The sequence below is a fragment of the Bos indicus genome, chromosome 29 (genome assembly GCF_029378745.1).
Source record: "Bos indicus isolate NIAB-ARS_2022 breed Sahiwal x Tharparkar chromosome 29, NIAB-ARS_B.indTharparkar_mat_pri_1.0, whole genome shotgun sequence".
Classification (NCBI taxonomy): Eukaryota; Metazoa; Chordata; class Mammalia; order Artiodactyla; family Bovidae; genus Bos; species Bos indicus.
Window position 1 is genome coordinate 17,906,737 of NC_091788.1, and position 15,264 is coordinate 17,922,000.

At 36.6% G+C, this 15,264-nt stretch overlaps 1 protein-coding gene across 8 annotated transcripts in view; it reads left to right on the top strand.

Moving 5' to 3' along the window:
- Positions 1-14,430, top strand: part of NARS2 (asparaginyl-tRNA synthetase 2, mitochondrial) — a 140,492-nt gene extending 126,062 nt beyond the window's left edge. For 7 of the 8 annotated variants that reach the window (XM_070783000.1, XM_019955143.2, XM_070783004.1 and 4 more), the window contains 3 exons: positions 5,609-5,706; positions 7,694-7,720; positions 11,002-14,430. In XM_070783000.1, the coding sequence (XP_070639101.1) occupies positions 5,609-5,706; positions 7,694-7,720; positions 11,002-11,146 (270 nt within the window). In that variant the 3' untranslated portion in view covers positions 11,147-14,430. The other variant, XM_070782999.1, reaches the window with a different exon arrangement.
- Positions 14,431-15,264: the final 834 nt, after the last annotated feature.

A 15,264-nucleotide genomic window follows, 5' to 3' on the forward strand; every position in this document is an offset into this window, starting at 1 on the left:
TTTTGATGTTGGCTCCATGGAATAAGAATGTCCCGAGGCTTTAGAATCAGGCACCCTTGAGTTCAGGTCTCAGGTCTTTGTGTTATAAACTATGTGATCTTAGGTAAGCCATTTAATTTCTTTGAGTTTTATTTTTCCATTTGTAAAAATTAGATGATAATATTTTCCAGAATTATGAGGATTGAATTAATTCATAATTAATAATATATGCAAAATGCATAGCACAGTGTTTGGGATGGTAGGTAGTCAATAAGTGTGAAGTCCTCTTTCTTTCTAAATTTTGATGAAGTCTTTATTATGTTAAAGCACAGTATTGTTAAAATGTGTGTATGTGGGGGGGCGCAGGGCAGGGGGATTCCATTAAATGCCATTACATAAGATTCCTTGAAAGGCAATTCTCTCGTAGACTGCAGTCACAGTTACCTTTAGAAGTACCGGGAGGCCTTCATTATGACACTTTCTCTAATGTGATCTCACAGCCTGAAACCTGAAAGTATTATAATAAACATTCATGTACTTTTGTAATTTATGCAGTGCTATAGCTTCTCAGAGCTAATTATTAAAATGTAACTTACTTAATCTACTGATATATACAACACTGATTTATTAGCAACCTAGATTTCTTTTCAGCTCACGTAAACAAAGTGTCTGCTTCCATCCCTACTTTATTTTTTTCAGTGGTGAGTGAACAGGCTTTGGGTCAGCTAACTGAATTCTGTGTTTCTTTTGGTAGGGATGCAGTTACAGATTATGAGCAGGGTTGCAAGAGCTTCTGCAAAGGGTGCAATGCAATCTAAAAATATTGAAACAAGTGTGTCTCACAGTTGCCTTCTCTGGGAAGTCAAGAGAGGGGAGTAGGAAAATGTTTAACCTAGGCTTATAACATTTGGCCAGAGGTAATGCATAGTAATACGGTATATTTTTACAGTTATAGTTTCTTTTTCTTTCTTTCTTCCCCTCACCCTCTCCAAAAAATAATAATTTTAATAGTGGTATGCCCAATTGTTATAGTGAAAAGTACACTGGACTAAGAAGTTACTAGTGCTTTGTTTGAAAGCCAGCTCTCTTACTAGTTATTTGTCTGGACTAGTTATTTGTATGGCCTTAGGCATGTCTTTCCATTCTCTGAGCCTGAGCTTCTCCCGCCATAAAAATTAGAGAATTGTACTGGATGACCTACAGTGTACTAACCAGCTCTAAAATTTTCTGATTTCAGATAGCCTAAGTTTTTGCTCATTTGAACATATAAGAATAACTTATAAATGACCAAACATATTTGATCATTTGAAAGGGACAGATTGTGGATCTAAATGAAGTGAATCTAAGCAAACATGCAAAATATCACATACCATGAATTTGAGTCCTAAGCAATTCCTCCAAAGGCTGGTGGCAAATATTCAGCTAGGGTATTGGTTTCACAGAAAATAATGTCCATTCATTCCATTCAGCCATGTGTGATTAGGACAAATGACTGCCCAGAAGTCCCTGATAAGATGCCAGGATCACCCAGTAGTATTCTAATTTTTAAAATTGTATCAGTGTTACTTAGTAAATCATAAAATTTTAAACATTGGATATGTACACTCAATAGACCACATATTGTGAAGTCAACTTGGAAGGAAGAATACTCAACCAAGGGGTGGTGGCGGTTGTTCAGTCGCTAAGTGGTTTGTGACTCTTGGAGACTCCATGGACTGCCTGACACCAGGCTTCCCTATCCTTCTCTATCTCCTTGAGTTTGCTCAAACTCATGTCCATTGAGTCAGTGATGCCATCCAACCATCTCATCCTCTGTCATCCCCCTCTCCTCCTGCCCACAATCTTTCCCAGCATCAGGGTCTTTTCCAGTGAGTCAGCTCTTCACATGAGGTGGCCAAAGTATTGGAGCTTCATCATTAGTCCTTCTAGTGAATATCCAGGATTGATTTTCTTTAGGATTGACTGGTTTGATCTCCTTGCTGTCCAAGGGACTCTCAAGAGTCTTCTCCAGTACCACAACTCGAAAGCATCAGTTCTTTGGCGCTTACCCTTCTTTATGATCCATCTCTCACATTTGACATGACTACTAGAAAAATCATAACTTTGACTGTACGGACCTTTGTCGGCAAAGTGATGTCTCTGTATCTAGATTTGTCATAGCTTTCTTTCCAAGGAGGGCTTCCCTGGTAGCTCAGCTGATAAAGAATACTCCTGCAATGCAGGAGACCCTGGTTGATTCCTGGGTCAATAAGGTCCCCTGGAGAAAGGAATGGCTACCCACTCCAGTATTCTGGCCTGGAGAATTCCATGGACTGTATAGTTCCATGGGGTCTCAAGGAGCACGTATCTTTTAATTGCATGGCTGCAATCGCCATATGCAATGATTTTGGAGTACAAGAAAATAAAGTTTGTCACTGTTTCCATTGTTTCCCCATCTGTTTGCCATGAAGTGATGGGACTGGATGCCATGATCTTAGTTTTTTTGAATGTTGAGTTTTAAGCCAGGTTTTTCACTCTCCTCTTTGGCCTTCATCAAGAGGCACTTTAGTTCCTCTTCACTTTCTGCCATTAGAGTGGTATCATCTGCATATCTGAGTTTGTTGATATTTCTTCCAGCAGTCTTGATTTCAGCTTGTGATTCATCCAGCCTGGCATTTTGCATGATGTACTCTGCTTAAAAGTTAAATACGCATGGTGACAGTATATAGCCTTGACATATTACTTTCTCAATTTGAAACCAGTCCGTTGTTCTGTGTCTGGTTCTAACTGCTGCTTCTTGGCCTGCATATAGGTTTCTCAGGAGGCAGGTAAGGTGGTCTGGTGTTCCTATCTCTTTAAGAATTTTCCACAGTTTTTTGTGATCCACACAGTCAAAGGCTTTAGCATAGTCAATGAAGCAGTAGATATTTTTCTGAAATTCTCTTGCTTTTTCTAAATCTAGCTTGTACATCTGGAAGTTATCAGTTCGTGTCCGATTGAAGCCTGCTGCTGCTAAGTCGCTTCAGTCGTGTCCGACTCTGTGCGACCCCATAGATGGCAGCCCATCAGGCTCCCCCGTCCCTGGGATTCTCCAGGCAAGAACTCTGGAGTGGGTTGCCATTTCCTTCTCCAGTGCACGAAAGTGAAAAATGAAAGTGAAGTCGCTCAGTTGTGTCCGACTCCTAGCGACCCCATGGACTACACCCTACCAGGCTCCTCCGTCCATGGGATTTTCCAGGCAAGAGTACTGGAGTGGGGTGCCATTGCCTTCTCCAGATTGAAGCCTAGCTTGAAGGATTTTGAGCATGTGAATGAGCTCAATTGTATGCAATTGTTTGAAAATTCTTTGGGATTGGAATGAAAACTGACCTTTTCCAGTCCAGTGGCCATTGATAAATTTTCCAAATTTTCTGGCATATTGAGTGTAGCACTTTAAGAACATTATCTTTTAGGACTTAAATACCAAGGATATCTAATGAATTTCCCTTGCTGGGGCTTATGAATCGAACTGCATCAAAATAACTTGAGCCTCAAATCCAGCAGTAGTGATGAAGGGAATTTCCAGTTTTGCCCATACCTGGGGAATTTATGTCAAAGTAAAAAGTGCATTTCAGCACATCTAAAATTCTCCCAGACTAGCCGTTTTACTATCCAAAGGGGATTTTCATTCCTTGTTACCTGCAGCCCATCTGCACCTTCACACTGTCATTTCTGGAAGGCTTTCTTTTCCAACTGCACCTCAGTGTTTTTAGGGGCCAGATACTGTCAGAGTCAGCAGTTAGAGCCAAGCTCATAGAGGCTTAAACCACAAATACATTTCCTATGGTTTGTAGAACAGTCTTCTTCCTTTATACTAGTACATGATAATGTAAAATGTAGTCAACCAACAGTTGTAGTGTGAAAAAGACCTGTTTGTACACTTACTTCTCACCAGCTTATTGAGTAGCAGGAGACTCTGTAAAATTAGAAACCATTAGTATATTTCTGTCCCGTCTCAATTTAATTTGGCTGAGGGATGAAAATCACATCTCATATTTTCTCTTTAATGATATTAATGAGGATTATATAGCATTTGGCACACATTCTTAAATTATTACAGTTTTTATTAAACTAGTTATTTATAAAGTATACCTCAGTCAAAAATTCTGAAATCAAAACAGGGGAATGGCTTAATATTAAAGTAAGGCAAATTTAAGAAAAGAGTTTATAATATAATGTACATTTAAAGATTAGATTTTTATGTATTATTAAATGTGTTCTATGGATTCCTTATTTTTATTTGTAAATTAAATCTTTCTGAGTTTTGTGCCTTCTTATTACTGGCCTTATAAATGTCTACCTGGCACCTCTTTGTCCTCCCCGCCCCAACTTGCAAAAAAGAATTGCCAAGTCACAAAATAATATAGATAGCAAATAAACGTTCTCAAAAATGTAAATATTACTAGTAAGTGAAGAAATACAAGTTAAAACATCAAGCCACCATTTTACCCTATTACAATTTTTTTGTTGTTCTATTACAACAGTATAACACCTTTCTTGTAGAAAATAAGAAAATAGGAATAAAAGAAAAGAAATCATAGCAACACAGTTTACACCTCATTATGTATTATAGATGTCAGTCTATTTTCTTCCATGTCTAAAATTTATCTGATGGTCTCCTCTTGATGTACACTTGAATTTTTTGTTATTATAAGCAATACTGTAGTAAATATTCTGTGTGTTGAATTTTTTTTCTTTTTTTGCATCTCTGATTATTTTGTTAGAACTAGTTCCTAGAACTCCTATTGCTGAGTCAAAGCAAATTGCACTTTTAAAGCTTTTGATTATCTTTTGCCCAATTGCTGACCAGAAAGGTTGTATCAGAGGTATGAGAGTATTAGTTTATGCATTCTCTAATCCATGTTTGTTTATATTGTTTATCTGCACCATTTTGATAACACCAAAGTGGTATCTCTCTGTTTTAATTTGATTAACAATCAGAGCATATTTTACATGTACTAACATACTTCAAATTAAAGAAAAACATCATTGCCACATTGTTTATGAAAGACACACACACACTCTGAATATTCAACAGAAAGCTGTTAAATAAACTATGATACTTCTAAACAGTAAACTGTGCAGCTATTAAAACATTAAGTATGTGAAGTATTTTTACTAACATAGGAAAAATATTTATTGTATTTTGTTGGCTAAGATAATGAGAATGGTAAATTTTATATGTAATTTGATCTCTGTTATACTCTTTAAGCATACAAGGAAAAAACCTGAAAGAAACTATGCTAACGTATAATTGCCTCTGCATGATGATAGGTGTTTTAAAATATTTTTATAATTATTAATACTTTCCACATTTTTTATGACTAACATTTGTACCACATTTGTGCAGAAAACATATTTTTTTAAGTATACCACATAAATGGTGCCAGAGGGGCAACTGTCCACCTGCATTTTATATTCTAAACATAATAGTTAAACATTTAGTATTAAAACAGGGGACATGAACAGCTAACATAAATAAGATTCTGTTTAACTGTAAGCAGTTAAACAGCCAGTCATCAAAATGTTGTAAGTTCCACTTGCTTCAGAAGCTGACATTGTTGGGATGGTATGAAAACAGAATGGTGTTTGTGAGTTTTTTCCTTTTCAGGTTGCTGCTGTTGATCTTCTGGTTCCTGGAGTTGGAGAACTCTTTGGAGGAAGCCTCAGAGAGGAACGGTACCATTTATTAGAACAGCAATTGGCCAGGTACTGATCAGAACTAGAAAAAATGAAACTTAAAAAATGGGAATGGAGCACTCAGAGGCAGTAATGGCAGACTAACAGAGTAGTACGTAGGTCTTAGTACCTGACAGACCTGACTCTCAGATTCTGTGTGAACTGAAGCAAGTTGTTACTTAACCTCTCTGAGCTTCTTTTTCTGAAAGCCTAGAGCTGTTATATGACACAATGATTTTTTTTTTCTTTTGTCCACTATTTGTATATCTCTCTCCCTATAGAAATAGCTTTTTTAAAAGTTAGTGATAGAGAAAGGAAAGACAACTAAAGCCCCTTAAAGTTTGTTCTTCCCTTTTCTCTGTGTTTTGGGAGAAAAGGAATTGTTGGGTTTTTGTGTGTGTGTGATTTTAAACTAAATCGTGAAGACAGGCTCTGAACCAGGGAAAGGATTAAGATGGAGGAAGAAAGAAACTAAAATTTATCTGCTAAGGTAGCATTTAGAATAAGCAGTTTTCCCTTCCTCGGGTTTTCTACTATGTAAGTATCTTGATTTAAGTATTTGAATAACTTTTACTTACTGTTTGAGACCTGGGAAATGTATCCATAAACACACAGAAAATGTTTTGGAGATGAGAAGTAGGGGAATCATGTTTCTAATTGAACTACCACTCCTGTATATGCATGGTCTGCCAAAAAACCACAATGACTTCCTAAACTAACCAAGGTTATAAACCTCTGTTTTCCATGGTTTCCACTTTTACTGTGCCAGACTTTTGAAAAAAAAAAAAAAAAAAAAGACTTTCCCATGTTGAAGGCATAATCTTTCTCTCCAGATAATACTAGGTTTCATAGTAATCTGGAAAAGTCTTGATTGTTTGACGTGTTTGTTAAATTAGCCATTTGTAAGGCCTTCTCTTCCTAATGGAGAAGTGCTTAAAAAGTTGTTGCTTTTCCAAGATCCCAACTTATAAATCTGTGGAGTAATTTGGTTTTGTAATCCCAGTCATCCGAACTGCTCTGTTTGGGTTAGCATCCAGAAGAAAGGGGATAAATATGTTCTGGGAGGACTCTTTTTATCAGCTAGACTACTAACTCCTTAGTATTTTTTATAGTGTTAGGAAGTTCTGGGAAAATTGTGGAATTGAAGTGACAGTAAAACTCCTTAGATGGAAAGAATTTGAAGATTCTCTGGGTTTTTTTTTTTTAAAAGCACAATAAAAATCACACATGGCAAGAAATCTCATCTGTTGAAAGATTAATTGGTCTGTTTTCTGTACTTGCTTCCTTCCTTCAGGAAACCTTTCCTCATAACATTAAATGTTTACCTAATATCTGATAATATCCAAATTTATCTTTCCTAATTAAGTGGATATATGTGTTTCCCTATCGCCGGGATCTGTCTTTGACTTCTATTCATGTTTTTCATATTTTTGCATATTTGAATTTTTCATAATCCCGATCACTTTGAGATACACCATGGTCCCAAATACTTTTAAAGACTGAAATAAATTTTAATGAGTACTAAGAACTTTAATTAACTAACATTTCTCAAATTGGCAAAAAAACAATTTGCAACCATATTATGAAGTAGCCTCAGAATCTATATTATTATTTTACATTATGGAAAGAAAATTGTGTCTGTACATCCCTTGTCTGGGTGTACCTTTAGACATCCTTACGAAGTAGTAATAGTGGTTTTCTTATATCACAGGACAATAAGTTTATCTCAGATGAACCCCCTCTCTTGAGCTGTGGACCTTGCTTTCTTTCCATAGCATTTGTTATTTGATAATATTGGACTGTTGGTTTTCTTAATATTGGTTTTCTTACCTTTCTTACCACCTAATAAAGGTGCAGCTCCTCAACTGTATTATATATTATTATTTAAGAGCACAAGTTTGGGTATTTACTTCTTTATAAAGAGCACTTTGCACACAACCCAAAATAAATGTCTGGTGGTTAGTATATTGATCTTATTGTCATTCTCTGAAAGAATTTTCTTATTTTCATTTTACAGATTAGGACTGACAGAAGCCTACCAATGGTAAGAATACGACCCCTGATGACTCTTGTTCTGGCTCTGGGTCTGAATGTTACATAGTTTTCACTTATATTTCCAGGGTGCTATAGAAGAGGGTTAAAACAATGAACAGGTCCTGAGATTAGTTATTCCCTTTGAGTCTTTGAAAAGTAGTAATAATAATTCTGCCATTTGTTTATTACCAATTGTGTGCCAGATAACAATGTTAAAATTTTGATGGATATTGTTTTGTGTAATCATCACAATACCCCCTGAGTTAGGTGCCATTCTTATTCCCTTTTTATTATCCATCCAGGCCTGGGACCTGGAGGTGTTAACTGTCTTAATCAAGAGCACACAGAAGCGTAGAACTGGGACTTGGTTCTTAACCATTATGCTTCATTTTCTCTATGATTGAAATTAGGGGCTTGAGCTAAGTGATCCCTGGGGTCTCCACCAACTGTACAAATCTAAGCTGCTTCGGGAAGATCATCTTTCTGCATTCCTAAGTTGTTCTGGTATTCCTTCTGCAGATCCCTTTTTCAAGTACTTTTCATTATATACAACTTATTTATTTATTTATTCATATTTCTGTAATAAGACTCTTTCAGGATCTTGTATAATAGTATCAACCATATTATTAACTCTTCTGCTGTCCTCAGCAGAGGGAAAGATCAAATTACACACTTCCCTTTTGGTAATGGAACTAGATTTCAGAGATGCAAAAAGCCTGAAATTGGGTTCAAGTAATGGCCCTCGATTGCTTTATTTATCAGTAATGAACTTTGGCATATTTAATCTTTCTGAGCCTTGGTTTTCTTGGTTATAAAATGGAATGGTAATATCTACTTCACAGGATTTTTGTGAGGATGAAATGAAGCAATATAAGTTAAGTACACAGAGTAGAAGTTTAGTTTAATTTCTTTCCGCCTTTCCTCCTTAGTGCTGAGTTTTGCTGTTGGGTTGATGAACCTGATTGTCACACTTACACGTTTTACTTCAATTTATTTTCTGTCTATAAGATGTTATTCATAGTATATAAAAACTAGATATATATATATATATATATATATATAAAAAACTAGATATATCTTAATCATTGGTTTAGACTTGTTCTGGTCTTTATTAATCATTTCAATACTACTTTTTTCCCAACTAAAATTTTCAAATTCTTAACATCTCCAAAAGTAAGTATTTATTATTTTAAGAGACAACAGGCCCAAATGAGGTCACTTGTGCTAACTCACATCCCCAAACTTAGACTTAATATCTGATTTAATTATAATTTCAACATCTCCCAGAAGTGGAATCTTGAACCAGAGAGTCTAGAATTACCTGGTCAACACTAGTGAGGTTGTCTGCCTGATGGACACCTGTCATCTCCTAAAGGAAGATGACCTTGCCTAAAACCACTCACTCTTTGCTACTAACTTCCTTATCCTGCCCCCTTCTGCCTAAAATCATTTTGTAGAGCTCTTTTCTGTTGCTAGGTGGGTCCTGCCTGATTGATGAATCATAGAATAAAGATTTTTTAAAATTGACTCATTGAATTTTATTTTTTAACAGTTGGAATCTGCTTCCTTTTATATGGTAATCATGGTATCTTAAAGGTAAAAATGACCTTAAAAATCTTCAAGTCTGTGATCTCTGCTAGTGTTCTACCACACTGAATGTGTAGCTACCCCAGGTGTCTAAGAATTTTTTCACTTCTCGTTTCTACATGCCCCATGCAAATGAAATCTGTAACTAGTTCCACAATTTTTACCATCTCTTCTATAGAACCAATATAGCAACAATCAAACAAATACAGGTTCTTTTGAAAACTTATTTTTAGAAGTAAATCTTTCCATCTATCAAAGCAAAGGTAAGAAAAATACTACAGGCAGAATGCTTCTTCTGAATTCAGTTTCCAGATATTTATGCCAGTGTTCTGACATCTGTGTATGAGAAATTTAAAGCCAGCTAAAGCTGGATACTGGACTTTTAGCAGCCAGCTCAAATCCTGCAGGTGTTTGTGACAGGTGGTATGATATGCCTTTCATCTCATTTTCTCACTAAATCAAAGTATGTTCTGCCTCCATGCCTTATAAAGTTAATTCAGCTATCAAACATTTCAGTTACTCAAGACTGAGTTCCTTCCATTATTCCTGATCATGCTTACTAATCTCAGGTTTTATCCTAGATAACTTCTTTCTTATTGATGTCTCACTTGGTTGTAACTCACCTAGTTGTAGTTTGTCTTTTATTTTAGAAAGAGAAGTACTTAATTAGCTAAAATACCAATACATGTAGTCATTAATAGTGGGGGAATAGGTTATAGTCTTTATTCTTAAGAGCCAAATGACTACCAGCTGTGGTGTTTAAGTTTTATGCTGTATGTTTGTATATTTTACAAATCATTCAAGAAACTATAAATTTATTTTAATCTGTATTATATAATTCAGGAATTCCCACCATCAAGTGACATAATAAAAAGAGTTATAGAGTCTTCTTCTTTCTCTTCCTTTCATAAAATAACTGTATCCTGGACTGGTATCTTGGAATCTGAGTTTGAATCCTGAGTGTACCGTTTTCTAGCATGTAGTCTTAATGTGGGAGTAGAACGTGCATGGATGGACTTCAGAGGCTGTGTAGCCTTTCAGAAAAACGACTCTGGAGATTTTCCACCAGGCTTAATGCAGAGGAGTTGAAGTTTTTCCTCACTGCAGCCCTCAAGAGTATATTATTATACCTTCAAACAATAACTCTCCATGTTGTAAGCATCTGTTTCTGGGTAGTCACTGGAGATAAAGGTTGAATAAGATGCAGTTCCTGCCCTTGATGTAGCTTACAGACTAGTAGGAAGGGAATCTCTTTTTGTAATACATCAGGCAAACTGCTTCACCTTCCTCTATATATTGAACAGTATGATTTTGATAAGGAAAAAAAGAACATTATCATTGATATACTAGGAAGCAGAAGAGGAGTGTATTTAAAGAAAAATAATACAGTTCTTAGGAATTTTTCTATAGCCTAATGAGACAAGTTTTCTGTATATAAGTATCCAATAAACAAAAACTTAGGATCATGTGACCAAAGCCCATGAATGCATGGCAGGATTTGCTGCTGTTTCGTCTCCATAATCTTGGACAGATCACTCTAACTCCTGTGTCCTTCATCTGTCTTAAGGTGGAAAGACGGGTCTGCCACAATGATGTGACGAGCACAAATGACTGCAAGATACTTTTGAAACATAAAATTCTATCATAACGTCTGATCTTAAATGAAGCATTTATAGGTAATGATACTCTGTTTTTCAAAATCAGGTACCTGGACCTCCGTCGATTTGGATCTGTGCCACATGGAGGTTTTGGGATGGGATTTGAACGCTATCTGCAGTGCATCTTAGGAATTGACAATATCAAGGATGTTATCCCTTTTCCAAGATTTACTCATTCGTGTCTTTTGTAGCTGGAAGACTGACTAAGGAAAACCACCCTGTGCCAGAGGTATTGAACATAAATATGCATATAGGAGAACAAAATTGCAAATGTTTCGGTATGTAATTGTCATGCCAGAAGATGCCTGAAAAATACATGTGATCATGATTTTCTTAGAAAGTTGAAGGCATTTCTTGGAAACATGAACTCTCAATAGGTATTTATAGCAAATAAAATCTCAAAGCTATTGTGTCAAATAAGAAAAAAGAGAAGAAATTGAACTAGATGGTCTCAAAGGTCCCTTCAAACACTAGGATGGGATGACGTGTATTTCCCTTTGTATTAATCGTAGACCACTGCTCTCTATGACCTTTGACAAGAAACTACTGGCTGAAAATAAAATGCTGCTGGACCTTTTCTCCCTTGCCATTTAACCTGTGATAAATTCCCATCTTATTCTCAGTGCTTTACTAAAGAAGAAAATATTCCTTTTTTGAATCTTGAGTTAAGAAAGTTGCTATTGTGAATTGAAATATTTTTCATCAGACTGTGTGAAAAAAAATCACATTTAGTAACTGTTGATCCTTAAGTATAAAAGCTAATGAGATGTATTAATTGTTCAAACTAATCACTGTCATGTTACAGTTTGTTCATATTAGATGTTTGTAATGTTTCTGATAATCAATAAAAGATATTCTTGATACCTATGAAAGAAAAAAAACAGGTTTTTAAATTCTATTTGGCCTTTTCCCATTGAATTTAGAAGAAAGGTATTTTTCATCCAAGAGGAGGATATATAGCTAAACCTAAAGGGCGGATAATTTGGAGTCAGAAAGATCACTGACTTTGGGAGTTTGCATCCTGACGGTTCTAGCAGGTACATGTATGAGTTTGGATCAGCCATTTACCCTGTACAAGCTCAGGTATAATTTTCCTCACAGACTTGATATGGTAATTATATGAAAGTGTGTGTGTGTTTAAAACCATAAAATGCTACCCAGATTTTTTTAACTCTGTTTTTAGTCTTCATTGACGTACAGGTACATGGACTTATGGCAGATTGTAAACTCAGAATTCATATGCAGCAAATAATCGTAAAAAGGCATGCATACGTGAATAATCTATTTTCCAAGTCTCATTAGATAACTTCTCTTAGCTTATTTCCTAATGAATTTCTGTGTGCACTGTATGCACCTAACTCAGAATCAAACATTTGGAAAGAACTGCAGAGCCTAGAGTTGGAAGTCATAGGAGACACTAAGATGTCAGGGTCAGACTTCTGCCCAAAGCAGTGGGATCTGTGTGCCTTGGCAGCCTCTTGGGAAAGAGCTCAGTACCCCACAAAACAGCTCATTCCATTTCTGAATCTAATTGGTTGCTTTTGCTGAGCTAAAATCTGCTTTCCTGGAACGTTAATCCTTGGGTTTAGATACTAAGTTTGAGTTGTTGTTGTCTAGTCAATAAGTTGTATCTCTTTTGCAACCTCATGGACTGTAGCCCTCCAGGCTCCTCTGTCCATAGGATTTCCCAGGCAAGAATACTGGAGTGGGTTGCCATTTCCTTCTCCAGGGGATCTTCCCAACCCAGGGATTGAACTCATATCTCCTGCATCAGCAGGATTTTTTTTTTTACCACTGAGCACCTGGGAAGCCTTGGGACAGCATAAAAGGGACAATTATGGCTTCCATATGACTTGTTTCAACCATGGGATAGTGAGATAAATTCATTTGTTTAGTCAGCAAATATTATCTGAGCTTATTCTACATGCCACAAACTGTGCTAGTTGCTAAATAAACAGTAGTGTCCTGAACCTTGCTTTCATGGAATTTACAGTGTGTTAGAGAAGATATTCCAGTGATAAGTAAACAAATGTATTGTTTCAAAATGTGACCTATGCTCCAAGGTGGCACTAGTGTTCAAGAACCAGCCCACCAATGCAAGAGACCTGAGAGACATGGGTTCGATCCCTAGGTCAGGAAGACCCCCTGGAGGAGGGCACGGCAACCCACTCAAGTATTCTTGCCTGAAGAATCCCCATGGACAGAGCAGCCTGGTGGGCTGTGGTCCATAGGGTCACAAAGAGTCAGACATGACTGAACCGACTTAGCACGCACACACACATAAAAGTTGTAAAGAATAGGACAATTGTAGATAAGCTTGCTAGAGGAGGCATTTCTGAAAAGATGATATTTAGCCGTAGACCTGGAAGATAAAAGAGAGAAACTATTTTAAAACATTCGTGACGTCAGTTAATTTGATTTGGCCTTTAAGCCTTGATACTATATTTTGTGGTGCAAGAATCACAAATATTCACAGGCCTGAAACCTGGATGCAGTAATAGTTTCCAAGGCTGTTAGGAATCATACCTGCAGTGATCTTTGAGGAACCAGATAGAATTGTGATGGTAATTAACATGATGGCTGGGCATCAAAAAGAACAGTGATAGAATACTGAATGAGAGAAACCCCAGTTTCTGGCCCCAGTGCCACCAGTAGCTTAACTGTGGAACATTAGGCAAGTAAGATCATCCTTGTGGCCTCCAGTTATTTCAGCTGCAGAGCTATCATGTTAAAGTAGGTCAGTTCTAAGGATCTGTCTCTTAATCTTCTATGAATCTGTTGGACATAGTCACTAACAATAATTGATTTAGAGTCTGACTTTTAGATTTTCTTTTAGTACATACTTGGTCTCTGCAAACGTATAATAAGGTTGTTTAACAGTAGACTTAAGTGTGTTCAATGTGTGTGTATGTGAGGTAGAAAGGGTTCCTTCTCAAGGCATCAAACATATATTCTTCCTTATCTTTTTGAGTCTCCAGGAGTGTATTTCCAAACTGTCACACTCATTCATTCTTTTCTCTCACAGTTGATTACATAATGAGTATCTGATTGAAGCCAAACACTTGGCCACTTATATAACAGCCTAGTAATTTCCCATCTTTGACTCAGTACTTAACATTTTACCAATAAGTGAACAAACAACAAGTACTGATATCTGATAAGGATGATGAAAAGCCAAAACTAGGGACTTCCCTAGTGGTCCAGGGCTTGAGAAATCATGCTTCCACTGTAGGGAGCGCAGGTTCCATCTGTAGTCAGGGAACCAAGATCCCACCTGCCTCACAGCATGTCCAAAAAGGGGGGTGCCGGCGGGGGGCAGTATGCCAAAACTAAACTGTTGCTTGTAGGCAGCATCAATGGAAAAAAACTTTTAAATGTTAACTTGTCAGCTTATATGTGAATATCCAAATTCTACACAGAAACAGCATTGTATAATTCTGTGTATAATGAATAAAGGTATGGATTTAATACTTAAGGACAGACTATTCTGTTATAGGACTTAATCTGTGAGTTAAAAGGTGATCTGAGGGTGTTTATTTTCTCTTGAATAACCAGTTTCCAATGAGGGAAAAAATCAGATTCTGCTTTCCCAAGATTTCCAAACATTTCCTCAGAATAGTAACTCAAGTAAGAATGTATTCTAAAACTTAGGAATGTTTTTTCCATCATTAATTCCCTTTCTTGTTTCAAATTTTGAAGTAGGTGGAGAAAAATAGTTACTTTCCATCTGCTTATCCTCCTGCCTGGGGAAGTTGTGCTGTCAATTTTTTTTTTTTTTGGTGGGGGGTGGCTGTGGGTAGGAGGGTCTGACAAGAACTTAATTGTGTAAGTGATCCATTCCAGATCTAGACACAGCTCTCCCAGCCTCTGACCGAGCCCAGAGACTCTGTCACAGAACAGCAAAGGGACTGTTTGACCTTTTGTTCCTCTAAAACGGGATTGGCCAGAAACATCCCTCTACAGAGCTGTACGTTTATATTCTCTGTAAATTGAATGTAGACGTTCAAGCATGACTGAACAGGCACTGAAGATGCAATTGGTGAGATGGATTAACTCTACCCTTCTTTAAATCTTTTACTTCAGATAATTATAGATGAAAGATGCTTATTTGAATTGGATTGCTATTTATTCATGTATTTATTTTAGTAAGTGGTGAGGCAAGAACATAAAAATGCAGAGTTGAAAGACAGATTGGCCTGGATTGAATTGATAAGAAATGTCTGGGGTTTTTTGGCTTCTGATCAATATTTGTATTCAGTCTGCAATCTAAAGTATGTATAATAAAAAGAAAAAAAAAGAAGTGGGAGTA